This window comes from Ciona intestinalis, chromosome 8 (genome assembly GCF_000224145.3).
Source record: "Ciona intestinalis chromosome 8, KH, whole genome shotgun sequence".
In the NCBI taxonomy this organism is placed as follows: domain Eukaryota; kingdom Metazoa; phylum Chordata; class Ascidiacea; order Phlebobranchia; family Cionidae; genus Ciona; species Ciona intestinalis.
The window spans coordinates 444,485-465,595 of record NC_020173.2 but is presented as its reverse complement, the minus strand read 5'-3'; the positions used below and the strand labels follow the sequence as shown (position 1 = coordinate 465,595).

Here is a 21,111-nt window from a genome sequence, read left to right as displayed (position 1 = left end):
AATAACCCGCGCCAATCAAGTTTGTCAGTCTTTTTCTTCGCATTTACTTGCGACGTAATGGATATTGGTATTAATGCGCGTTAGTTGATTTTAACATCAGCACACTAGTTTCGGCTTCGAATTTGGCGAACGTTGTGTATAAGGCAGGCCGAATTAGTAATATTGAAGCCGTATTAGGCTCGCTATTAGTAATCTAATTGTCTGTGCATATAATCACAGTTTTATGATGCGCCATTATTTTAGGCGTTAACTGCGAAATTGCGTTAGTAATATCAACCAATCAACTTGGGTTTTCTTCAGTCATTTGTCTATTTATAGTAACGTGCTGGTCGGAAACAATAGAACGCGTATATGAGTTATCGACGATGACAAACGGCTCATCTCATAAAATGCCTGCCCACATTTGCATGTAATTTTGGACTTGAAGCAGATCATGGGCAGTTGTCTAATGTGTAGCAGAATAGCATAAGCTCATTTTCACCCAGCCTTACAGTGCGCACAGACTGTGTATGTTCCAGGACCGGAAAAGGCCCAGTTCGTGAAGCCGCGCTTGCCCGAATGGAAGAAGGAAGTCTAAATTCTATGCAGGACAATTGGCTCTAAGAAATCTCACTCTAGTTCAGGCAGAGGTCAGGTGACGGGCGTGGCCAGGAAAGGCGCTATATATACGGCAACTGTTTGTCATTTGGGAACAGAATCTTTCTGATTCTCTGACTCCCGGAAGAAATTGCCGAGAATGTCCAATAGTAATTATAGGAGTCCTATATCAGGCAATGTTGATTTGAACAAATTACCCAATAATGTATATTAGTAAACAATTGTTTAATATTTGGTTCTATTATTGCAGCATACAGAGCATTTAAAAATATTCCTGTGATAAAATACATCATTTGGTTACATTCGCAATTCTTGCTACGAAATTTCTTCCTTCGGTGATATTTTGTAATTCATCCTCAATCTAAAGAACAAAATGGTTCATCAGGCGTTCGCATGCTCCGAATTCAAATGGGGAAATACAAAGTCCCTACGATTTTGCAAGGTGAGAATTTTCTTTCTGCATTTCGGCTAGACCGTTTCGTTTCACGTCGCAGTGCGTGTGCAACCTATTTACTTATCCTAATTAGTCTTCTAAAAATAACATAGTTATGACAGCAATATCAACTGTCTGTGTTATGAATTTTGATTAATGTACTACAGAATCTAAAAAGCCAAAATGAATCGTATACCAAAAATATGTTCAACTAAAATTGCAAATGTTTTAAAACCTTTGGCCAAGCTGTATGTCTAGTCAGTTATAGTCACGCCAAAGCATGGGTTTGTCACGCTTGGTTATTACCTAAATTTGACACCGGTTGATTTTTTAGTGGCGCACGATCGCTGTAAGTCGTTTGCATATTTAATATATTCCAATACTACTTCTACTCGTACAGCCAAACAAAATGGTTTTAAAATACCTAACAGCCTATAATAAAATAGCTCCGGCGTGTATGGGTTCAATATACATACCAGCACAATTTTTTTTCGCCGGTACTAATTCTCGGCCACCAAGGTGATCGATCTAAATAACTGCTCTCGTGTTTCTAATGCATTGCTACTTTAACCTGGTGACAACAACGACTTGACAGCCCTTGAGTGGGTGAGCTGTCGTTTCGACCTGTTCATTTGACTTGCGTTGTTTCCGATGTAGCCTCACCCTCTTTGTTTAAGCGGTTACATTTCGTTTTAATGGAACTAAAATACCAACGAAAAGTGAAAATTTGTTTATAGGTAGAATTGCTGAAATGTGATTTTAAGGTACCACCACAGTCTTAAAAACAAAACTGCTTCTTTAAAATATCGCGTAAAACACGCGCCGAAGTGAAAAAATCGGCCGCGCGACAACGCATGGGATTTCCCACCAGAAAACGTTTTCTATAGTTTCTAAACTGCTGAAAGTATGATTTTTTTTAGTAGTTTAGAAACTAGAAACATTCAAAATTCAGTGACACGTTTTTATGGAAATTTCCATGCATTGGCCACGCAGCCGATTTTTTTACTCAAGCGGTTAAATTTGCGGTTTTGGTACACATTTTAAAGCTGTTATTTTATAACTTTGGTGGTGGTCTGCTGTTAGATCCCTATTAAGCATTTTTATTGATTTATATACACAACTGAATTTTCGTTGGTATGCCCCATTAACGAAATCGTACAGTTAAATATGGTACAATTCGCGATACCAGGTTTACCAAACATTTTCGGAGTTGCAAACCAGTAATATTTTACTTCTATCATAAATATTTTGTCTGCTGTCATCCACCCATTATAATAATCACCATATATATCGCGTGTTTATAAGCCTAATATACACATTTCATTGCCGGCTATTTGTAAAGTAAAGGGGGCGTTTACGACAGAAACAAAGGTTATCGGGTCAAATAAGTTTAGCAAACACCCATACTATACGTCATGGACAGAATATTCGCTTTATATCTGGCTCAGTAAACAACCTTGTAAGTTATGTTTGTAACACTAGTAAAAAATATTTGCTTGGGGTACTGAACAATATTTGCCAACCGCGGACATGACCCTGAATTTTCATAATAAATGACCCACGGTAGCTACTATGACGTTATGAGCATTTGTGGCGCGATTAAGTCGTATATCCACGCTAATCAGTTCAGGCAGCGGGGTCGGCTAATTCATTTAAGCGATTCCCGCTGCCCCTAAGCCCCTGCCCCGGGATTCAATCTCCGTAATCCGTCATAGTTTGTCTCTGTAGTCACGTGCGAGCAGTCAGTGGTACGTCACTGCAGACCACCCCAGCAGATCGCGAACTTCGTTTCACCCCCGCCCTCTCTCATGAAACTGGCCGCCGCAGTTTGCTAAGCGTGACTGCGCCAATGCCGCCGACTCTGTCTTGTCATTTGTGATATATGTGACGTATAGCATCATGCTCTCTTTCTTTATGTCCGCGATCAATATAAAACTGATACAAAAACGCGCTTTCTTCGTGGTTTAGTTTATGTCTTTTACTGCCACTCGCATATATAGCTGCGGTTAAGAGGCCGTGGCGGTTGTCAAATATCGACCCGCAAAAGTTCATGACTTCCCTGTGTACGCGCAGTGGCTGGACAGCTAAATTATGCTGGCAACGTTCCTTTCCGTTTACGTTCACCTCGTGACGTGGGAAAGTTAATCAGACGATTCCGGACGGACTGATTAACCCAAATGATGGATCACCATCGTTAGTGCTGGCGCTACCAGGTCTGCGGATCCCAACAACGGAATTTAGTAATCCACATCCCTAGTTTTATCAGCTTTGGCACGGCCACGAGCAGTGAAAGATGTGGGGCAATGGGTTGCACAGTGTTTTACCTACGTAGGTTTCCTTTATCTGTGTACCGGCGTCTGACATCACACCGATTATTCAAAGGCCTTTGCCGAAAATAAATTATTTTTCCATATTAAACTATCCCAGTTGCCGCTTGTAAACTCGCAGTATTTATACAGCAGGGCTATAAGTTGTACAACCGTCAGGACATGACGGAAATTGCTTTTAAAATTGAATTAACGACCATGATATCCGCTGAAAATACGTCGTCGTTATGAATTGTGGAGATATACACTGAATAGGTTTTGTAGCGAGCTACTGCGTTCCAACTGTTTTATTTTTAAAATTGTCAAGCCACCCAGTATTAAGAGAAGGTTTTTATTATGTGTATGCCTCTCTGGTCGTTTCGGAAGTGTGTTCGTCTTCTGTGGTTTAATATTGGTCTGTATGTATGCGTTGTGGTCGGTGGTTCGTCTCAAACTTACACATTCGGCGCAAGAAACCGGAAAGTTGTCGCATGAGCTACGTTTAGTCTTTTTTGTGACGTGCTCGTTTCCATTTTCACAGCTTCATGTCTTACTTTGCCGCTTGTCGACTGCGGTAAACGATCATGTAAATTTTCCGATTTTCCGAATGGCTCCGCACCGACGTTCGCGCTGTTGCTGATTTTGTGGCCAGGTGACCTTATCCGCACCCCCATTCCCGAGTTATCGCGGCATTTCTCAGCACTTGGCCGACTCGAAATAGAGAAGTAGTGACTGTCGAATTGACCTATCAACCGCGGGGTCGCGAACAATTCACACACTCGCGAGCCGGGCCAGGGCATCGTCTCCAACACAGGCGGCTTCGAGTCGCAATCCGATCCTGCCTACAACCAGGAAACAATTCGTCATAATCTATTTTGCGCTTTCCACTCGCAATCACAAGCACCATCCGACGACCAAGTGCTCAGAGCATATCATGCTTGTCTGCGCTAATGCTCTTGCCTGCATCAGCTGAGTCCTGCAGCGCGTTTTGCCGAGGGAAGCTCTTTCGTCGCTAATTGACTAAGAACTATAGGCGAGAAACAATTTGCTTGTGCGTTTGTTGTGATCTGAGACGGTACGTTTCGGTTTCCCGCGCGAACCCAGGTTGGCCTTCGGTTAGTGTTATTGGTTTGTTGTGTGAGGACACAACCCTTTTTTAGCATTAGACTGTTGTGAAGCCATGATATAGACCTCATCTTCATTTCAGGAGTATTTAGCATTAGAACGTAAAGGTTACCTGAACTTATTATTTGATATAATGCAGACACAGCAGTCCGGAAGGCTTCAATGTTTACTGAACAGTTTAATATTGGGGAGGGTGCGCTTGGCGTAGTTTGAATATCGCTAGATAAGACAAGGACTGTTATTTGTTATCATTAACTGTTGTGAAGCTCACTTTATAATCTGCAACTGTCGACTGCGGTTAAAAGTTCCCCAGCCAACTCTGCGCTTCGTCTCTTCAGTCAGAGATACAGTGTTCAAGTCAAATTCTTTGTTTCGTCTCGATTTCCGCTTCTCGGGTTCAGGGAGAAGTCACCGCGAACATGGGAGGGGGGGGGAGCAACGTTCATGGTTCCCAAGACTTTTGTATGTCAGGTCAAAACACCTCGGCACGCGATCTATGTTTTGAATCCATTACAGAGAATCACAAGGGGGGTTTGTTAATTAACTTGGGCAGTGGAACTCCCGGCCATGAGCTCTTCCTGTAATTTGTTGCTCGACGTCACGTGGTCAAGGATCATTAGGCAAAAACCCGGGCCCCATGCGCCCCCGACCCGTGTTTGACCTCCTTTCAAGTGAATTTTAAAATGAAAGCAATAAACATTCTGCCCTTAAACGATAACTCTGCATTAGTGGTCGACACATCGGTTAAAGTGTGCGTGCGTTTTGGAACTATGCACTTGTTTATTCGGCTAGGATGAAGTTTATACTTATATGTGTTAATTTTAAACGCAGGTTTTTTTGGCGGGTTATTTTTTTTTTCATTTATGTTAAAGTCAAGTCTTTTTTGTGCTGTTAGCTCGGCTGGCCTAGAAGAATTCATACTTTTTGAAGCAGTGCAAAGTCGAACAAAATCAGTAAGTGGTTTTTCATGTTTTCTTTATGTTGCATTTAACCTACATTGCCACTTCCAGCGCGCTCTCGTCTTTCCTTACGGCAAGGCGGGATGTAAGGTGTCATCGTTACAGCAGCATCGGTCAGGATGCAATACACGGCGCATACAATCGGTAACCCAAAGCGTTGCATCCTGTCGTCTAATTAAAGCTGCGTTCATTTGAATGAGTTGCTTGTCCGCACCGATTACTTAGGCGCGAAAGGTGAAACCCGCTGTGTATTTCCAGACATTACTAGGCCAGCTGATGAGTGACGCGACGCACACAAATACACCGAACGCTTTTTGTAACTATGGGGTTCTCTGCAATAGTCACAGCCAGTTTATTCACACGTCACTCAACCGTTAAAAATCCAGACAATGTTGCGGCTCTTAGCGGTGGTGTCACTTTTGCGTCAAATAATAATAGACGTCTATTCAATAACTGACACGCACGGCTCAAATTCGTGACATGTATGTGTCTTCGCTTTGTTAATGACATGCAACACTACCGGCGTGCAGTTAGTTGCAGATAGCTGCTTACTAATGTCAATGCTTGTCTTTAATACGTGTTTAATTCATTTTTTCGCGTTGCATATTTTACATATTAGTTAATAGGTGAGAGAGACGCTTTTGGCAGCTTTCCCCCAGTCTCATATTAAGTGCACAGTCTTCGAAAATAGGTTTAAAGTGATTCACCGTTAAGTAAGGTAGAAGCACGTGTTGGCAATCCAATCAGTCGTCGTGGTGCGTTACGGTTGCTTTGAAACAACAAACCAGTCGTCGAAGCGACATTGGATCCGTTGAGATCTCCCTAGTAATCAGATCCTTAGACCCCCGACTAAGTTCAGAGAGACTTGGGTATATAAGAGGGCTTTACCGTCAGGTATACGCAGCTTAATTGAACTGGCCGTTCACACTGATTAGCGTTCGGAATTCGAAAGTCAGTATTGCATTGGTGAGTTTTGTGGAACTTTTTGATTGCTGAAAATATTTTTTTGGGTATGTAGACTCGGTTGGTTTGGTTTCGTGAAAAGCTAAGAATATTTCGTTTAAGGTATGCCACCCGCGCAGTACTAAAGCGCATTTTGCGCAAAACTTTAAAAATATCCGCATTGGTTAATCATACATGGAGTAGAATTGTTCTGTGATGGTATTGTCATTGCGGCATCGCATACCGTTAAGTGGGTGTGTCAACGTACTCGCTTGGATTTAGTTTCTTAATTAAAACCATGGTGGTCGGGCAACAAATTGTTTGTTTATCAGATTATCGTAGTTCAGTTCGGCACCTCGGACATTTCGCCACTTTCGACAAGCTTTACATTCCTTGTCGATTGATTATACGTATAAGAATTGTTGTTTTACCCAAATTGGTTCGCGGGGTTTTAATTCACCATCACAGCACTATATGTAAAAAATAAAGACGCCGTTCTAATGTCGATCTAATTATTTTTTCTATCAAATTATGTTTTATCGATACCATGTGTTTACACATATAATGAAGTCGCTTGGTTTGAAATGCAGAGTATCTCTTTCCGCGCTCTATACATGCATATCCGATTTCATGTTGAAGACCGGATGTTAGTCAGCGGTGTATGTGTTGCTTACTATGGGTCATGAACTTTCGTGAATACAATCGTGAACAAGTAACGCCGCTATAGCGCCACCCAGCAGATCTAAACGCTAATTCCCCCCAAAAAAGACTCTAAAATATCGTTTAGCCATGGATTGCAACGTACCAATATAAACCTATAGAACTGCCACGCACACTACACAGTTACGAATAAACATTGTATTAATTTTCCTAATTTATGATTGATAAAATCCACATCAAAAAGTCTTGTGGCCGAAGTTAAAATAAACTTGGCGGTATACACCGCATCTACGTGCACTGTACACGTTGACGACATTGAATTGTGGCTGGAAGTCATTTGTCGCCGTGTTTGTCTATGCTTGTCGGTTCACCTCAGTCTGCTATATAAACAGCCGTCTCACAAAGCCCATATAGTTTACAAGGGTTCAACCAGAAGACAAATTTAAGCGGCGTTTGTGCGGCATGCTGTGTAATGATGATACTGAAATTTGATTTAACGAATCGACCTGTTTGATCGGCGAGGTTCAATGACCGGGTAAGATGCCATTTTAACTACACAGTTGTTCACGGGTGCCTTACAGGGTTATTTTAAACCTCGGAATTGATTAGATTTAAATGCACGGTGAGCTCATTTACGTGAATAGAGGTTCGTGTAATTGATTTTACGGAAATTTGTTTTACTTGTTGCAGACGATGTTAATTTGAACGTTATGTCGTAACTGTTTTTGTGTTTTATTTTAGATTCAAACATCAGGTTCATGACGCGGGTCACGAGTATCCGCATGTGAAAATAACCTTCTGTGTTCGTTGCCAACGTTAAAATTGCGGCTTATGGTCTTACTGTGCATCGCCGATCGCGTTTTTGCTAAGAAAACCCGTTCTAAGAAAATGGTGGCCTCGATTCACGCCCGCAAATATCGCCAAGTGGCGTTTTTCTCCTTGCTTGTCCAGCGATCGAGTTTAAAGAGAGGTTACTGAAATGCGATAAATAATCCCATTGTTTCAAGTATATACCGTTGGCCTGTGCTACCAACTCTCAACATCCATTGAATATATTTAAAATCACAGCATTTGTAGTGTATATGTTAAAACTCTATTTACATTTGTGTATAAGGGAATATTTTTATAAACGCCGCATAATAAGCCCATACAAAGGGAAAACTTCTACACACCAGTTGCTTCGGGTGTACATGTTATAACAGAATCGTTTTTGTCCACCAAAGAATGCTGTTTTCGAACCACTTGAACTACACTACGTCATAACTTTAGTGAGGAATTTCGAAACTCGTCAAATTATGTTTCGTTGACGTCAGCGTTAGACATCACGGCGAGATAAAGCTTCGATCAATTTCGGAAAATTTCGCGCGATTTCGGGCAGCGGGACTAGATCGGAAGGCCGCGCGGTTTTATTTCGATTGTAAGTGGATTATATAAGCCACTCATGTCGTTATATTAAGCTGTTTATCAACAAGCGTCGCACCATCCCCCCGAACACACATTTGGTTAATATAACAATATAACAACAAAGCAAAGGATTTTCATCAAACTTCATCGCGATAATTGTTTACGCGTAAGTTTCCCAAAAAGAATGTGTACGTGCAAACTATGCAGTATCCTATCGAGTCACTTTTGGCTTGAAAATTATCGGCCAAGATTCACTGTGCTGGCAATAAACAATAGATTTTAACGGAGATGGCCCTCCTAAGGACTGTTTGCTATGCGTTGCACACCACTGTCCCATTCCCGCTTGCACTTTTGCCTTCTTAATGTTGAGAAACGACCCAGCACGCCGTTCTAAGAAAAACATTCACGACCGACTTCGTGTACCCGGTGAGCTTATGCTTTTCATTCGTCCAATCAATGATGCTTCTCCTGGAGTCAACAGCAAAAGTCGTGAAGAATCGAAAATATTTTTAAACTTAAGGCATCGTTAAGTATTTGTGTACATCTACGGGATCGCGGTTACCGATTTAGCCAATGAAATATTTGGACCGTGACCAGCAGCCCAGCACTGCAAACAAATTCGTTTCGCCGATCCGGGATTTTTGACTTGTGTACGCCGACTCGCTTGCGTCATTTGGCGTGACGGAGCGAATATTTCAACTTTGACACCCTGCTATTTGGTTAGGTATCCACCTAAACCAGAACTCCCAGTACAACTGGCTCCACGCCGGTAAAGTGCAGTCAGTGTCTGGCCCGAAACCGGACACCGCTTTATGCCGCATTAAATTATTGCCAGTTAAACATAGCCGCTTATTATGGGGATAAAAGCCGAAGTTCGTCGAAACAGAGTTCGACTATCGGTCAAGTGCCAAAAGAGGGACATTCTTATTCCACCATTAGCGTCTCGTATGTGGTGGTTAAAGCTACCGCAACGTGGCCTCTGGCCTATTAAAGCCGAATTACCCATAATCATACATGTTTCGCTACCGTTTGCAATTTCATTCAACAAATCAGAAGGTAAATTCCGTTTCGAATTGCGATCATCTACGTCAAAACTGCGGAGCACGCTGTGACCTTATTTTGAACTCGTGTGTCGCCAAAGATTCTCACTGTGGAGCAGTTGATCTTGACAAACAGTCAACTGTTTACCTGCTTCGATATCTATATTCCCCATTACCTGGAAGGGCCTTACGTTTTTGCGAGGTCGTTTGGAGTTCGGGCCGTACCCCCGGTGAAGTCTTCGGCGAAACGCCTGCGCCCACCGCTTATCGAAGACATCATTTTACGTCTTTGGCGTTCGCTGTGCGGTTCTTTATCTCGCGTCAAGAGCTTGCTAATAAACACGCCATTTACATTGCTTATTGTTACTTGGCTAAATTTCGGCAAACATATGCGTATAACCGACCAAGTTTACAAAGTCCGCAATTTAAATTATAAAAACATAACATACTTTTTATATTTGATTTCAAACCGGTATGAAAATAATAAATAAATAAAATCCCGGAGAACTGCCTTGTTGCGCAACAGGGGACGTAAGGTTTTTGGAATAATATTATTCTGAGCAGACATGACCCTCGCGTGTCCCTTCATATTTTGTTTCTTAAGATATTAACATGCCGGTAGTCTTGTTTACATCGCTGTTTTGATACCCGTGTACATTTCTTTGGCGGAGGCCAATTTCACCAATTGCTGCAACAGCTGTAGTCGTATAAATTGTAATAAAAGTAATAGCTGTTTCGCTGGCCTTTTCGTGACCCGAGCTTACGACGCGCCCTTTTCACCCCTGTTACACTACACTTGCTTGTGTTTTACTCCTGGCGCGCACCGTGCCAGTTATTGTTCAACGGTGGCTGTTATGAGGTGGAATTCTCTTTGTTTGGTTACGAATGGATTACCACGGGTCTGCTATGACGTCAGAATAGCAGTTGTTGTGGACGCTTTTTCAGGTGGTCGTCGATCAGCGAGTGTTGCCCACTTCGTTCCTCAACTCGATGAAAGAGTTAAACGCGGTGATGAACCTTGTGACAATTAAACACAACAAACAAAATTATTTGATCAACGCAATGTCGGCAGGTGCTCTCGGTAAACAGGCGACCCTGCAACGGGATAAGCCGCTGACTGCTGAATGAAATGCCCCGTCCTGCAACTGCCGTGGCCCCTGCGGAAACAAGAGTTAAACGCGCACAATCGCGGCTTAGTACACTTAACGGGATTACTCCGTAAAAACAGCGCTGCTTCGACGCGTAGTTGATATGATTCGAGAGCGGCTGATCTGGGATTTTTGTACGCGAATTAAAATTATGCTTAACTGTAAACATTTAATTCGTGGAAGCCGAACCTTGTGACCGGCGACCAGATTTGACCCGTGTTCTTGGTACTCGAATCCATATAACAATTCGACTCCGTCTCCAGAAGGTTGTATATGTTTAATCGGCTTGTGGCTGGTAATTGTCAGGGTTAAAGTGGTTTGTTTGCTGTGTATATACGACTCGGAAAGTTTTTAAGAACTGCAGTTTCTAAGAACAGCATGCATTTGGAAGTTGTGAATAAAAAGCAGATTTTAAAATTTTGTACCGCGGGCCCGTGTGACATCGTCGACCGCAAATTTATTCAAGGGCGTTGTACCGGTGATACGTGATATTAAACACTGGGAAAATTAATTCGTGATCGAATCGCGAAAAGATAGCAACAACATCTACCCCTTTCCCACCATAGAAATATTATATAATGCGGTGTGAGAATTTTCTGCGCGAACTGTGGCTAAGGTGACCGCCTGTTCAACTCTACCCGAAATCGAAATCTCTCTAGCGCTGTTAATCGCCACCTCCCGGCATTTGCTACGTTTCTCATGCAATAGCAGGTCAGTCGTTGGTCGCGAAGACTAATCATGATAAATATTTCGAGGCCGACCTATGTCCAGGTCACTCGCCGGCCAATGGGCTTGTTATTCCGGCCGTTTTGCCGAACTGATCCGATCCGCTCAACACTGTTCTTTTTCGCAGTATCATGCATCACTCGTGGGCCGGTGGTTCTAATTCATCCATATAAGTGATCGCGTAAATGAAATTGCGGGTTCCCTTCTAAACAGGTAGCGTTTTATCGTACCGCATAAAAGCAGAACTTACAGTGCAAGGTCACGAGAAGGCCGAATGCCGATTTGACCCTGAAAACGCTTGATTCAAATTTACAGATTAATCTTACTGGCTGGCACTACTAGTTTGTCCCGTGCAGCCTCCCGCATCAAAATCGCTCTTTGAAAAACATTACGTTAAACAGAATAGCCGAGCGGTTTTCGATTTCCGCTATTATTACGTATTAAAAATAGGGCATCCGGATTGCTAAATTAAATTAATCTCGGCCAAGAGTCAAAATATGACAAATCGTTTCAGTCGGTTCATTGTAGCGATGAAAATCCGGGTTATCTAAAGTACAAGCCCGATAAAGCATCTCTTCAATTTCAATGCGCGCGCTCTGCCAGTTTACGGAAACACGGAGCGGAAAACTTAAACTTTCCGCGCATTACCCGATAGAGTTTCCGCTGCTGTGGTTATTACACGAATCGATATTTGCCTATTCCGTTAGTAAACTTTAGACCGAGTTAGCCCGGTGGTGAACTTTACTCAAACCATCAACGGTGTTAGACCTCGTAGCTCATGATTTATTTAACGAGGTTGCGTTTTACGATCGAGCGACCGAACATTTCAAGTTTGCTCGTCTAACGGTGCTGTATTCCACCATGGTGACAGGAGTTCAATTAATTTATCGGTTTATGGGCAGCGGATGCATTAACAGCTTTTACCCGCTGCCTTTCGCTGCTCGTCGAACTTTGTCTGGGAAATTATTCGCCGTGATGCAGCACTGCCTTTCTTCCCACCTGTACTGTCCAGAGAAGCGAGAGGTCGGGGTGAACTGGAGGACGCGAAGTGACAGCGCTCGCGCCGAATAAAGTTATTAGCCTTGCGAAACAATAGGCGTGAACAAGCGAGGCCCGCAGAAAAAACGACGTTGTTTTTAACATTCTTTTTTTCTCTTCGCGCGTGTGTGCGTGCCCCTTTGTTAGTTCAGAGCAAACGCACTCGGCACCGAATAAACGTCGTTATCGGCAGTGGCAGCAGGACAGCGCATATATAAAGAGGGAGGCAGAGCCCTTGGTTCCTCAGTCGATCAACTTGAGCAGGAGAGAAGATCATCGTTCTCAGAAAAGTACCGAAGAGCGGCCATATATCGGAAGATAATACGTCTTAATCCGTTGCCGGAGTTTGCCAAGTTTACGTTACACGCCAGTCAGCGAACGGGTTATTGCTCTTTGAACTTAGGCGAAGTCCATTCCTAAACAGTTTACGTTGAGCACTGTAAAGAAGCGATTTGAAAAAGTGTTCATTACCCGCTTGTTTCAATGTCTTTTTCCGTTGTGTCTGCTTATCAAAAAGTAGCGCCAATGGTGGTTACTTACGATCTATTACGCATGCCTGCAACTACTGGTCGAAATACCACCACGTTATGGCAACATGAGTTTCTGTCGACCATGGTAAGATAAGTTTGAATTTTGAGCGGTTTTTATCAAAGCCAAGTTATTACTAAGTTTATCTCTTCCGTAAAAGTTTATTTCTTTGTGGTGTTCCCGGCTGACTTTATGGCCATTAGAAGACAAACTGAACGGCGGATTAGGTTCGAACGTGGCGGTCGTGGCCAAAAGAGCGGATTATAATTGACCTTGCGTTCCCTGCACGATCTGTAATTTGTCTCTTGCGCCTGCCGGGCACGCACGTTAGTTACCGAACGTCGTTTTCTGATACTTTAGAACCTGGTGAAATGGTGTGAGTTGTTCACAGAGGATTTTAATATAAGCGAGAATTTTAAAGAGTTAAAAATAATTAGGTGATGATGTGTTTAACTGAGATCCGTCTTACAACACTTTTCAATTCGTGGCTTTAGCTGTATTTTATCGACTCTAGTTTAAAAGCTATAGCGTCATGCTTTACTAATAACATCAGCGACAAACTCTGCACAGAGAATTTATAGTTAGCTGGAATTTGTTGCGCTCAATTCTCTGTACTACGCGTTTAAACTATTGAACCTGTATTGCGTAAATGCTGTTTTCAAGTGGCCTTATAAGCGGCTTGAACTCTGTCATTCGACGGGTGTATACCGCATCGTCAGCAGCGGCTATCTTGTGTTCGCTGACATGCGATGCTTAGTTGTATTTTTAGGTTTGCTAGTGTATAAAGAACCGTTTATTGCAACTTGCTTGTTTTTACAGGAGAACGCGACAGAAGGCTGGGAAACTGAGTTAGAAGTCGAGACTGTGGCCGAAGCAACTTTCCAGCAAGGGGCAAACGGAGAACATGAATATTCCGGTTCTGACCAGTTCTTCGAGCAGCTGAATGGGACACTGCAGTCCCTATTCGACAGTTCAGCAGTTGCTGCTTCCCCGCTGATGGCATTCATCTTACTCGGCCTCGCCGCGATTCTCGCCGTTTGTATTCTCGTGCACCCCCTCAAAGCGTGGTGGCTCAATTACAACATGAAATCAGCAGTAGACCCGGACAGCAAGCTCAACCACCTCCCGATCCCACCTGGCAGTTTCGGACTTCCTTTCATCGGCGAAACTCTCGCATGGATCACCCAGGTATTTACCCCAATATTTAGTTTTCTTATGTGTTTACTAGGTTAACCTTACAGTGGCAATTACGCGCTTGTAAATTATTGTGTAATTTTCCACGTCGAAGGATTAAGAACGCTTGGGTTACATTTAAACGAAGCTAGCACGAAAGGTGGCATTTTATGAAGAGATAATAACTTGTGGTGGTGACTTTGAACCATCCAATCGTCTCTTTGCGGGATTAAACCACGTATGATACGCCAGAGGCCGAAATAGTATAATGCTAGTTGCTTGCGCGCCCGCGAAAATGTTTAATAACCCTTGGCTCTCCCGATTTTCGTAATCGATTCTGAAATAGTCGCGTGGCTTGGTGTACTTGTCCTTTAGGGTGAGGATGACGCATTAGCTTAGGCTTAGTTCTGGAATTCCAAGTGCTATTGTGATATCATCTCGAATTATAATCCCCCTGTTTATGGTGGCATTGAGTGCACGTTTTCCGCAATTCCGCCTTCCGTAATCTATTTCCACGTAAATCTAATAGTGCCAAATATGTTACCTTTTTAAGTTCGCACTGTGGAGTGATTCACCGTGATATGAACGCAGGTTACTCTTTATTACGACGTATAATTCCGTACGGGACTTTTTTGTTGCCCGCCGCAAATGACGCGCCCATTTTCTGAGGTCTAAGACGCGCAATAGAAACATTTTTGATCCGCTTTTATTCTATTTGCTCGGCTCGCTTTCGAGGAAGCTTGCAGGTCGTTCGAAGGTCGAGGCGTTTACTTGAGATTAAACGAATTGTTATTCAATCGCCCATAATCGCATTTCGACAACTCGCAGTACAATGCACCAATAACTCCGTCCAAAAGACCTTTAGGCACGGCAGTTATTTCATTTCGCACTCTCCCAGTATTCCCTTAAAAGTACCCGTTGTTTTTCGGTGAATTCAACCAAAACAAACGACCGACTTCTACAATCATCACCCCAGACTAACAGACCAATATAACAATTAAAACGGAACTGAAGTCGCCATTGAACTTGTTCAACTTCGACGTCCCTTGTATTTGAATGTTGATATTGGCCATTGCTATGTTGCCTTAGTCAGTCGGCGCGGCTTGAGGTTGTTTATATTTTTGTACAAGGTCCCCTGCACACGGTATTACGTAAGCCGAACCTCTATTTCGAAATTATTGATCACGTGCGCAATTGGACCTTGTGTCGACTACTTACCTTTGCCGAGTACACCTGTCTGTCCTCCGACTGACCCCGCCGCCACTATTTACACAATGAGGAAATATAGCTGTACAGTCGTGCTAATGTTTCCGGGACAATAGAAGTTGACGACGCATTTTACGGTCCAGCGAACTCAAGCTCGTGTATCCGATTCCGGGTTTCGAGGACACGACCTTGTACACATATCAGCTTACACCTTAAACTTAGTGGCGCCACACAGTGTCACTTGTATATGATAACACCATGGCTGTCATTCGTGTTTCATTAGGTAATATTACAACTTGAAAGATATAACGCGCATGCTTCTGCGGTGGAACAAAATCACGGTATGTTTGCACTCGCGTTGCAAATTACCCCACCGTACTTAATCGGCGTCGTCCATTAGGGCCACTTATGAGACCGGTGATCGACCGTCCATTGGCCGCAAGTTGTACAGGTGCTAAGATGGTGATTAGTCGGGGGACACGGTTCTCGGTAACCTTTCGGCGACCTCGAGCTATTTCGTGGCTACTTTGTCGGAGCACGAGAATCGTTTTGTGTCGATAGTTTAACGAGCAGCGATTAGATTAGGGGCTTTTGTCGTCTCCATTGCCCGCGACATTTATTCCCGCCCGTAATGATGCGTTTCAAGAGCGGCTCTATAGTAGAAGAGGCCCAATCGAGGGCATACCGGGTTAACGATTACTAACGGTGCCTATTTGTCATGATTTGCCACAGAAAAACAAAGCCCCGCCGCTTCCTTTGATAAGCGGACCAATCGCTCGTTAACCTCACTGTCAAAATCGACGTCATGACTCTGTGACCTCGACGTAAAGGTCACAACAAAGTCGCAGTATTTATTCTGTAAAATTTCAAGCTGATTAACTCGTATCTTTCTTACAGGGTCCTAAGTTTAATTCCAATCGAAGAAAGAAATACGGCAATGTCTTCACCACTAATGCTATTTCTTTACCAATCGTCAAAGTATCGGGACACGAATACGTTAAAGAGGTAAACAACAAACACACAAAAATGCAAATCTTTCATTACCCCCTTGAACTCGATACATTGATACGTATCAACATATATAATTCTCCCCAAGAATCAGATCTTACATAAAGGAGTTAAAAGATTACCACTGTGAGCTTTAGCTGCTCTTGTGCGATTAATAAGCTCCCGTGGTTCAAGTTACGCAATTTTGTTTACCTTATAGATTTTGACCGGGGAGCACGACAAAGTGACAACGATTTGGCCTTACACCGTACGTACCATCCTGGGTTCACATGGCATAGTCAACTCGATCGGCGATATCCACAAGTACAAAAGAAAAGTCGCTTTCAAGGCTTTCACACGTGCTGCATTGAACGACTACGTTCCGATAATGAGAAACCACGCCACCCGTATCGTAAGTTTGCATTAAAATTTTTATTGGTTTTGTAAAATTCGTTTGTTCACTGCTGCGTTTTAAATATTCAAAGCATGATCTTTACGACGTAGATGTGGCGGATGTGAAACTTATGTGGGCTTATATCTGTAAGTTAAAGTTAACCGACGTAATAGCTCCCAGTTTTCGCTGGATCAAAACGGTTTAGGTATTGGATATTATTACTAGGCGTCGTCCTAATTGCATTCTGCGAAATCTTCGCGACATCGCTGCACATTATCTGGATAGTCTCCAATGTGTTAATCAAAATTAACGCGTTACGAATTTGAGACCTGTGCCACCGCAGGGTTTCAGTCCATATAGTGTCGGTATGCCGGTAATGCGAAAAGCAATTAAATTTACTTCGAGATTATACCTTTCGGCTTCGAAGCGCGAGCCCTACTGGCATAAACAAAGTTCCTGCTGAAACCACAACCACTGTTAGTTAAGGTTATTTGACCTTCGGCGACCGGCAGTTGGTAAACGCCGATGCGAGAGCCTGGTCGGAGAATATCCTTTCTCCTCAAATTGCAGCTCATGTAAAGGTCGCTGCAGATATAGGATAGTCTCTTTCCAGGACTTCGACGATCCACGATTTTCCGGGAAGACAAATTCGGCGCTCAAGCTTCGCAGTAAACGTCACCGCAGTTGATATTACTCGCATATTCGACGCATCTGCGGTAATTTCGTGCTAGCTTTGCCGATTCTTAAAAGCCAAATCGATTGTATAACGTTCGTTTTATTGCGAATACCCACCTAGACATCCTCCTTGCTGTTGTGTATGCAGCAGGTCGTGCAGAGCTTCAATTTTACTTCAGAAAATCGCAAATCAGTAACCACAAAATACGTAGGGGTCATGCAGGTTCAAAAAACGCCAATTAGTACAATTTCAACCCTGTAACCTATTGACTGTGGTTATACCTTTCCTGTTTTCCACGTTGCATGAACTTATGTTCAACTTTGTTTTCCGACAGGTACGACAAATGCAAGAAAGCGACCAACCGCTGGTGTATCCAAACATGCTTCGATTGACGTTTGACGTTGCGGTCAATGCTTTGCTTGGATTGGAAATAAGTGACCAAGTCGAGCTGGACATGTTGTTCAAAACCTTTCACCAACTAGTCAGCAACGTGTTCTGCCTTCCATACAACGTTCCAGGATTTGGTTTTAATAAGGTAAACTAAACTATAGAGTAGCCTATTGGTTTCAATGACGATATTCAAATAATTTGTACAGAATTAGTAAATTGAGTATACAGTCGCAAAATTCAGGAAATTTGTATTTTTTATTTATAGCATAAAGTTGGCTACTAATTACAGAGAGTCACATGTATTCTAATCATCAGACTATCGTAAACGACATAAGAAATAGCTTTCAAATTCGCATACTTCATCACCATTCCCGATCAATGACGTACTAAAATCGCGCAGTATACCATGTTATACCGTGTTCGCACTTGAAATAACAGTTTCGGACACATGTAATTGGCGCCAAATGGGTTTGCTTGAGTTCGCCTATCGCGACCACGCATCCAAACGGGAAGTTATTTGCAACGAAGCAAAGGTGAAGTTTTGTGGTGGTTCGGCCACCCGGAAACTTAACCTCGAGCCGCGTAACTTGCGGCCTATATAGCGGTTTCACGAAAATTTGCTGGAGTGACAGTCCTACTTAATCTTTAGGTCTGTGGAGCGCGGCTACTTATGACTGCAGTTTACGATAAAGGCGCGGCGCGTGGTTGGCTGGAAAAAACTCAAACAAATTGCAGCCAGTTTGAGACTTATTGGCGCCCCCTTAAGGCTGCTCTAATTGTAGCGGCCTATAGAATAAGCTTATTTTTTATCAGGGAATGAAAGCACGAAACCAACTTTTGGACTTGCTTCAAATTCATATAGAAGCCAAAAAGCAAGCGGTGTTTTCGGAAATCAATAAAAGTGGGGAAGGAGCGGATCCGTGTGATGGACTTGCTTTTCGGGGGGCACTTGGCACCATTCTCTACGAGGAAATTAAAAACTCAATCAGGTAATTGTTTAATACAACATATACCATACCAATATATATACTTGAATTGGAGTTTATGATAGTTTTAAATGTTTTTTCCCATATAACGTATATTCTATTTTAATCTAGACTGAAGAAATTAAGAGAAGAAAGCAACTTGGACAACAACAACACAAAATCCGATGCCGACAATGAGTTTGAATTAGGCGACTTGGAGATCAAAGAAATTGCGATTGAACTAATGTTCGCCGGTTACTACACCTCTGCCAGTGCTCTTACATCCGCTATACTTGAACTAGCGCGCCACCCCGATGTTTTCTCTAAGCTTGAAAATGAACTACTTCAGCATGGTATCCTGCGTGAAGATTCATCTGATGAAGAACACATGCCAGAGCTTAACCTTCAGAACATACACAAACTAACCTACCTCGATCAAGTCCTAAAGGAAACCCTCCGCATTCGACCACCAGTCCTCGGCGCATACCGACGAGCCAAAAAGACCTTTCAAATCGGGGTAAGTACACTTGGTCACGGGTTAGTCATGAGTTGTTGTGATGGAAAACTACGAAAATTTACAAGTTGGCCTTTGTCGTATATTTCACTTGCGACGTGGCTTACTTTAAAGTTGCTGACGCATCTATATGTATTTTACCGATAAGCGCACAGTCTACCAATAGACCGCAGGTTTAGCACTAAAACTGTACCGATTATGTAAATGTCATTCTCACCCATTTTTTAAAAACTCCGCCACATCCTATTTGTGCGACCTGTAACATCTTCTTCGAGTGGAAGTAGTTGCACTTGTCTCGTCGAAGGACAGGTCAAGCCGTCTGAAGCATGGGCGCGGCCTGTTGATCTATCTCGTATACCTATACTGAACTTTTAACCTGCGCCATCGGTACATACTTCTCAGAATAAACTCAGCAACTAATTTTAGCAGAGTGTGTTTACCTACCGGCTCACCGTTGTCTAAAACACACCGCAGTGAGCTTTGCCCTGTATATTTTTTAATAAAAAGAGATTAATAAACCACTCTGAAGGTCGAAGCAAGTGCGCAGTGATTACGTGGTCGTCGTGCTGCCAATTAGGCGCTGGCTCAGCGACAATTAGGACAGATTTCACAACCCATTCTCCCGAATTAAGTCAAGAGCGACTACACGACCGCAACTCCCATGCTAACAATACGATCTTTTGTTTCAGGACTATCGCATCCCGAAAGGATGGACCGTCATCTACAACATCCGAGACACACATGAGCTCGAATTTGAACATATGACTGAGTTTGACCCCGAACACTTCGCCCCCGATGCCAACGATAAGAAATTCCGGTACGAAATTGTTTTTCTTAAACATAAAGAATGTTTTTATTCTCCGGCTTTGAGTCCTAAATTGTTTTATATTGCTTTAAATTTAATAGGCACAAGTCGGTACGATATATATACTTGTATACGTGCAATATAATGCCAATATCATTAGAGTTTTGGGGGGGTCCCCGTCGTTTAAAAAAAAAAAAAAAAACCCCCCCCCCCAAAAAACCCCCCCCCCCCCAATTTTTTTTATTAATTATTCCTGTTATTTTTATACAGTTTTATTCCATTTGGAGGCGGGCCTCGTGTGTGCATTGGGCAAGAGTATGCGCGCATTATAATGAAAGTCTCTCTCATTGAAATGATAAGATGTAACAGCAGCTGGAAGCTCGCCAACAAGACCCTACCCAAAATGGTGGCCATTCCAACCCTACACCCGAAGGACGGCCTTCCTGTACATCTCCAACCGAGAAAAACGGTCGGAGTTGTAACCTCCCGCAGCGAGCCGGTTGCCACTGACAGCTCGTAATAATGGATCAAGGTGTATATGATGCAGCGAGGAATTCAAACGCCAACCGCGGTGTAAAAGATTTCAGAGGGGATATCTAACTTATTGCTTCGCCCTCTAACAAACTTTTCGACGTTGCAACATCCGCTTTTAATCCCGACATCTATATTTTCGCATACTTGTACATTTTCCCCAATATTTCTTCACTTTTTGTGTTTTGTCGTGCCAACAGCATAACTAATTTGTTTTTCGTAAAGAGGATACAAGTGATAGCCACACACCAGCAGTATTATTCTAATTATCTGTTAATTTAATTCCTTTCACATTCTTCATTTACATTTCAGCTACAAAATAGCTGATTTAACCTCCAGAACATGAACCCTTTTTATTCTAAAAACCTAAGCAGTATTTCCCTTGATTCTTTTAAACACCGGAATGATTAAACTGGCACGTGCTGTAAAATAGTTGAACGCGTTTTCCCGCTTGAAGGCGTCAGCGTCAAAAGCGCTGTATATGCCGTTTGTTCCGCAGTGTGTTTTGTTATTAACTTGTTTTCTCGTCAAGCCTTCTCAATACAAAAGCTCTTCTTGCATTCT

At 42.8% G+C, this 21,111-nt stretch overlaps 1 protein-coding gene across 4 annotated transcripts; it reads left to right on the top strand.

Moving 5' to 3' along the window:
- The first annotated feature begins 870 nt into the window (after positions 1–870).
- LOC100187485 (cytochrome P450 26B1) lies at positions 871–21,107 on the top strand. 4 transcript variants are annotated; one of them, XM_018812849.2, is made up of 9 exons: positions 871–1,039; positions 13,726–14,094; positions 16,183–16,290; positions 16,493–16,684; positions 17,677–17,877; positions 18,546–18,721; positions 18,830–19,214; positions 19,901–20,028; positions 20,287–21,107. In XM_018812849.2, exons 1-9 carry the CDS (start codon positions 971–973, stop codon positions 20,534–20,536), a joined length of 1,878 nt encoding a protein of 625 aa, XP_018668394.1. In that variant the 5' UTR covers positions 871–970; the 3' UTR covers positions 20,537–21,107. The 4 variants fall into 4 exon arrangements, with proteins under 4 accessions (XP_018668394.1, XP_009859215.1, XP_018668395.1 ...); XM_009860913.3 differs by lacking the exon at positions 871–1,039 and adding an exon at positions 5,280–5,414; XM_018812850.2 differs by lacking the exon at positions 871–1,039 and adding an exon at positions 6,152–6,386.
- The last annotated feature ends 4 nt before the right edge of the window (positions 21,108–21,111 follow it).